The following is a 6,320-nucleotide window of genomic DNA, read 5'->3' as shown; positions in this document are numbered from 1 at the left end:
AAGAAGCACTATGACCCAGACGCTTATGAAAAAGTGAAATTTTATTTGCAGCAATAGCATTACAAGAAATGCCTTTATTCAAAGAGGAAAGATCAAAATCTTTGGGGAAATTGATCCAAAAGTACAACTCTTGTTCCATTCTACCCAAGCCCATCAGTTTCCTAGTCGAAAGGTCTTGAAAGGAACAATTTTCACAGTTGAAATTGGCTCGACAATTATTGTCCTCACAGACTTTGGAAACAACTATGAGGTTGAATTCAAATTCTGGGATATAGAGAACATTTTTAAGGATAATGTTTGGGCTAAGGTGAACAGTACCAATCTTTCTGACATTAGTAATATTTCCATTTGGAAGTCGAACATATATGGAATCAAGCTTTGTAGAGGTACTAGAAAACAAATATTCGTGACAAATTATGTGATCACTAGCGCCCGAATCAATAATCCATGCATCAACTGGAATATTATTAGTCTTGTTTGATGAAGTACCTGAGAAATTTGCACTTTTGTCAACTGTCTGTAGCTGATTTAGCGCCTTCATGATGTTATGATATTGATCTTGGGAAATAGGTTGATGAGCTTTGTCATATCCTTGTGCTGACACCTGGTAAGCAGAAAATTCTTTTCCTTTCTTTTCTTTGTCAGTGGGTTTATCATGTAATTTCTAGCATGTCTCAATGGTATGATGAGGATGCCGACAATATTCACAATATTTACCTTTAAATTTATAATTTTGGCTTCCTCCCTTCTATGATGACGTGGCATTATAATGACCACCGGATTCGGTCCCATGCGAGATGAAATGAGAGCCGTCAGATCCACGGCCTCGCCTTTGATCTACGCTGTCCGCGCAGATGAAATTTGGGCCGTTAGATCCGCGCCCCTATTTATCTCTACCGTCGGATCTGCCGAAAAGATAAGGGCCATCGGATCCAAGCTTCTAATCTTGGTCGTCCGTTCTGTAAGCCCTAAAGTTAGGGTTTCCTTCATCTTCTTCATTTTCCCCGAAAGAGCGAGGATTTCCTCCCGAAGTCGGGACTCGCTGCGGCGCGCGGAGGCCGCCGTGAAACGCCGGAAACCCTTGCCGGTGCAGCGAGGGCCATACTTTCTCCTCCCTTTTTAGTTACGGCGGCATCCATTCGCTGATTCTCCTCCTGGACAGCGAGCTGGAAGATGCGGCCGAGCGGTGGGACGGTCTCCATGGCGAGGATCTGCGATCGGAAAGGTATGTAGCTCTCATTTAGGGCTAGCAGGAACCGGGTCACCTTCTCGTGGTCTTTGATTTCTCTGTACTGCTTGAGGGTCGACTCCGGTCCTTCAAGCTGCTCCTCGGCCGCCTCAAGCTCGTTCCGGGCTGAGAGCCGGTTGAAACAGCGGTAACCGAGAGGTTTCCTGTTTCAACTCGGCGAGGGCTTGAGTGAGCGAAAAACCTTCACCCTGTCGAGCTTCCCGTACATTTCCTTTATGTTATTCCACATTAATCTTGTGTCTTCAGTCGGAGGAAGCCCAGCTACGACCTCCGGCGACACACAATTTCCGATCCATGTACGCACTAATTGGTTGCATTTGCGCCAATGGCGCTGCAGGCGTTCATCGGTAGGAAAAGGGACGGATCCGTCAAGGAATCCGTCCTTGTCCTTGGTAACCAGAGCCCGCCGAAAATCCCTCGCCCATGTTGAGTAGTGATCCGGTCCGGTGAGTTGAAGGGTGATGAGTCGCAGCTCCGGGCCGTCGGCTGATGACGTGTACAATGCATCTCCGGGTTCTGGATGGCCGGCGAAGGGCGGAAGGACCAGTGGCGCAAACCCAGGTGGGAAACTCGGGTAGGGATTCATTCCCGACTCACCCGGATTGAATTCGGGTCTATCGCCCGAACTTGGTCCAGTGGCCCATGGTCCTTGAATTGGAATCCATGGTGCATACGGCCATGAAGTTGGAGTAGGAAGTTGTCCGGCGACTGAAGTGGGTGCAAATTGGTCGAACGATTCCTCTGATGTGTTTCTGAGTTGATCTGTGTTTCTGGGTTGATATGGGTTTTGGATTTCTGAGTCGTTGGGGTTCTGCATATTGAATTCCTCTTTTCAATGTGTTGTCTTTGTTCTGCAGATAATGATTTGCAGCAACAAAAAAACAGAAGACAATTCGAGGCAATTCGAAAAAAATGGTGCGGAAGGTGGATCAGAAAGATGGCTCTGATACCATGAAAGGAAATGCAGAACAATGAAGAAAATGCTATTCTGTATATTCTGTATTACAAAATGTACAAGAAGTGTCGGTATTTGTAATACAAGAGAGAAGAAAAGAATCAAAATAAGAATATATGCACAATATTGTTTTTCCTAAAGTATTCTATGTCTATGATTTACTATATCAATTGAAATCTCAAAGGATAAAATCAAATTCTCCTTCCAACAAAAACATCAACTATATTTGGGAGAGGCTTATGAAATCGAGATTTCTTTTAGCAGAAGCTATGACATTAATCAATGATCGTTGGACTCTAATAACTATTCTCAAGAGGGATCCCTCGGACTGATCGAAAAGCGCCTTCACTCAATCAAACCTAAAAACCTTAGCAGTATTTTCAACAATGGCATGCGCATTTTTATTTTGAAAGGAATTTTTTATTTTGATTAGAAAAAGAATAAAAAGAAAAAGAGCTATAGTCGTTCTAATGGGCTCTCGTTGACAACTGGGCTTGTAAGCATCAGCGTTCTTAATAAGAAAAGATTGAAGATTCTGACAAATGGAAATAGGAACCGCAACGGACGGTGCGGAGACCACGTGCATTCATGCACCCTCGTCCAGACACGTTCGACACGTCAATGATTGTGATCCCTTCGTTTGGTTATTAAAGGAGACTAAGGCGGTCGTCCATTTACCATCCCAGCTCGTGCCCGCCACACGTCCTCTCTTTCACTTCTTCCTTTCGATTCGTCCCCGTTCTGCCGATAGAGATATAGAGAAGGTAAGCTGTCCATTTTCTTTGACTTAATCAAGCTCATGTCATTCCCATTCCCTCATTTAGAATGCATCGGTATCATTCGCGGGTGATGATTTAGCTGAGCAAGTTCCATCTCACTGTTTAGGTATGATAAGATACGATATTTTTAATCCATACTTTTTGTTATGAATTCTCATATATGCATGATTGAAAATATCGAACATCTTCTAATCGCTTTAAGCTTTGATTTTTCTTAATAATTTGATGTATTCAAACATAATTGTTCAACTAATCTGATGGCTCTACTCAAATCATCCCATTTGCATGCATCAAGTAGAATTATATCCGCATAATAAGGTGTGACCTTAAAGTTACTCTAATTGGAAAACAGACTCTAATTTTCACATGGAATCTTACGATAGGGCATATTTGAGGGGCGACCTGCGATCATTGAACAAATGAACACCGGGCTATTGTCTAGTTGGATTCTCTTGATGATTCTTGTGGGTTGGGCCTTGACGGAGGCCCAAACACCACCTCCACCTCCGGTGACAGACACGACCTTGTTCCAAGAGGCTGCCTCACTCCAGATGTACGTCCACGAACTCCCACAAATCCCCAAGCTCTTCGGTTACACCATGAGTAACGGTGTGCCTCGACCTGCCAATCTCACCATTGGCATGTACAAGACGACATGGGTACATCTCTCTCTGTTAAGAAAGTATATTCTATTACTATTACACCATATCTTAGTGGTGACACAAATCAATCAATCAAACCACTGACAATGTAATGAATATATTTTATCCTATTTGACATCATGTGCACTATAGATCTCCCTTTTTCATTGATTTATTATGTCATGTGTCATTGCTATTCAACGTAACCATTATATAAAATACATTCTCCTCATTATTGTCAACTTAACTTTAAAAAAAAAAAGATGTGATTATAAAACTCGTCCCTCTCAACTTAAAATTTGTATGTATACTAATAAGTTTATAACCTATATGCGTGATTGCTTTCAAGTGACTCAATCAATATAAAACCATCCTTTACTCATTGAATTCATCTTGTTATCAGAAATTCCATCGTGATTTACCCGCCACTACTGTATTTGCATACGGTACATCGGCAGCAAATGCCACCGTGCCCGGCCCCACCATCGAGGCCATCCAAAATGTGCCTACGTACGTGACGTGGCAGAACTTCCTCCCCCAATCCCACATCCTCCCGTGGGATCCGACCATCCCGACGGCCATCCCCAAGAACGGTGGCGTCCCAACAGTGGTGCACCTGCACGGCGGGATCAGCCCGCCGCAGTCGGACGGCCACCCGTATGCTTGGTTCACCGCCAATTTCGCCGAGACGGGGCCCACGTGGACCCAGCAAACCTACACCTATCCGAACGCGCAGCACGCCGGCAACCTCTGGTACCATGACCACGCCGTGGGACTAACGCGCGTCAACCTCTTGGCCGGCCTGATCGCGCCGTACATCATAAGGAACCTCCCCCTGGACGCCCGGTTGAACCTCCCTCTCGGTCCTGAGTTCGACCGGGTCCTCATGATCTTTGATCGAAGCTTCAACACGGTCGGATCACTGTACATGAACTCGACCGGAGTAAACCCCACCATCCACCCTCAGTGGCAGCCGGAGTACTTCGGTGATGCCATCATAGTCAACGGCAAGGCCTGGCCGTACCTCCAGGTCCAGCGCAGAAGGTACAGGTTCCGCATAATCAACACGTCCAATGCCAGGTACTACCGCCTCTCCTTGACCAACAATTTGACTTTCACCCAGATCGGGTCGGATGGGTCTTACCTTCCGAAGCCGGTGGGCACCCAGACTGTCCTCCTGGGCCCTTCCGAGGGTGCCGACGTGGTGGTCGACTTCTCGATGACGGCAGCGAATGAGACCATCCTAACCAACGACGCACCGTACGCGTATCCGTCCGGCAATCCAATGGATCAGCTCAACAGCAAGGTCATGAAATTCATCATCCAACCCCGGGCTCCGATCCAAACTGACAATTCCCATGTCCCTCCGAACCTAAAAACTTACCCAGTAGCCTCAAATGCCTTCGGCATGGCCAAAACCACCCGGTACATTACACTCTACGAGTACCTAACTCCGGCCGGCACTTCGACCCATCTGTATATAAACGGGTTGAGATTTGAGGACCCGGTCACGGAGACTCCGAGAGTTGGGACCACGGAGATCTGGGAGGTGATCAACTTGACGGGGGATAACCACCCGTTTCACATGCACTTGGCTGCGTTCCAGGCCGTGAAGATCCAGCAGCTGGTGGACCTGGCCGGGTTCACCTCGTGCATGACGCAGCTGAACGACGCCATTAAGTGCAACATCACAGGCCACGCAATGGGCCCACTGGTGGACGTGCCGCTCACGGAGAGGACATGGAAGAACGTGGTGAAGATGGCGCCCGGGTACAAGACGACACTCGTGGTGCAGTTCTTCGTAGTCGACGACGCGTACTCAACGTACCCGTTCGACGCTACTGCAGAGCCTGGTTACGTTTATCACTGCCACGTAAGCTCCGCTTGAATTCAATCATGCATGATCTTTTTTCGACTTTTAAAGCCTTTTACTTCATAGTTCTTTTTCGTTGTTTTCAGAGGAGGTTTTTGTATTATTTTGTATGAAGGCTTGTGACATGATTGACGATCTACACCTGTGCAGATTCTTGATCACGAAGACAATGCAATGATCCGTCCTATGAAGCTTGTTCACTGAAGAAGGGGATCTTCTCCTGCAAAATGTAGCTTTGATTCTCAGGTTGAAGGTTGACTATGATGCAAAATAAATATGCAAAGCCTATAGGGCTCAAGTAGCAAATTTCTTTCTCGCCCATTTAAAAATGTACGCACTGACTGTATCGGGGACTTCTCTCGGGAGGTTTTATCTGCAATAGTACTCGACGAAGGTATTGGATTTGGTTCATAAGATTGGACTTTCTGCTTTTGTTCAAACGTGCACGAAACACTTTAGTTTTCAAAAGATTAATGGTTATTGATTGGTGTTTTTGATTATTTTGCTTTCAAGGTATTTAAAACTTTGATTTGCTCAAGTCATTTTCAAGTTAAGTGAAAATTCTATGTGCTAAGTCGAGTTGATCCACTTAGTGCTCTTGGCTTGATTGTTTGTTGGTTGTTAATCTGTTTTGGCTTTTGTTATCTTGTGTAAGTAAGTCTTAGTGACGATGTGTGAAATCTTGTGTTCGTCTGAATTGGTTTGTTAAGTTTGTTACATGCCTGTGAGGTGTTTGATGGATTTCTTAGGAGTGTTTGATTGTTTCTCTAAGATGTCATCACAATTTTTTTTTAGTGTGAACGTGGAAGCAATGTTTTTGTAA

At 45.3% G+C, this 6,320-nt stretch overlaps 1 protein-coding gene across 1 annotated transcript; it reads left to right on the top strand.

Moving 5' to 3' along the window:
- The first annotated feature begins 3,402 nt into the window (after window positions 1-3,402).
- Window positions 3,403-5,885, top strand: LOC104434460 (multicopper oxidase LPR1 homolog 1). The gene is made up of 3 exons (XM_010047379.2): window positions 3,403-3,642; window positions 4,028-5,497; window positions 5,648-5,885. The coding sequence occupies exons 1-3, from the start codon at window positions 3,403-3,405 to the stop codon at window positions 5,699-5,701; spliced, it is 1,764 nt and encodes a 587-aa protein (XP_010045681.2). The 3' UTR covers window positions 5,702-5,885.
- Window positions 5,886-6,320: the final 435 nt, after the last annotated feature.

The sequence above is a fragment of the Eucalyptus grandis genome, chromosome 2, assembly GCF_016545825.1.
Source record: "Eucalyptus grandis isolate ANBG69807.140 chromosome 2, ASM1654582v1, whole genome shotgun sequence".
Taxonomy (NCBI): Eukaryota; Viridiplantae; Streptophyta; class Magnoliopsida; order Myrtales; family Myrtaceae; genus Eucalyptus; species Eucalyptus grandis.
The sequence above is the reverse complement of the archived record's forward strand: the minus strand, read 5'-3'. Positions and strand labels throughout refer to the sequence as shown.

Coding starts and splice junctions, on each gene's coding strand:
- LOC104434460 (XM_010047379.2), top strand. CDS start 3,403: ATGAACACCGGGCTATTGTCTAGTTGGATTCTCTTGATGATTCTTGTG. Junction 3,643..4,027: donor GCATGTACAAGACGACATGG/GTACATCTCTCT, acceptor TCTTGTTATCAG/AAATTCCATCGTGATTTACC. Junction 5,498..5,647: donor GTTACGTTTATCACTGCCAC/GTAAGCTCCGCT, acceptor ACACCTGTGCAG/ATTCTTGATCACGAAGACAA.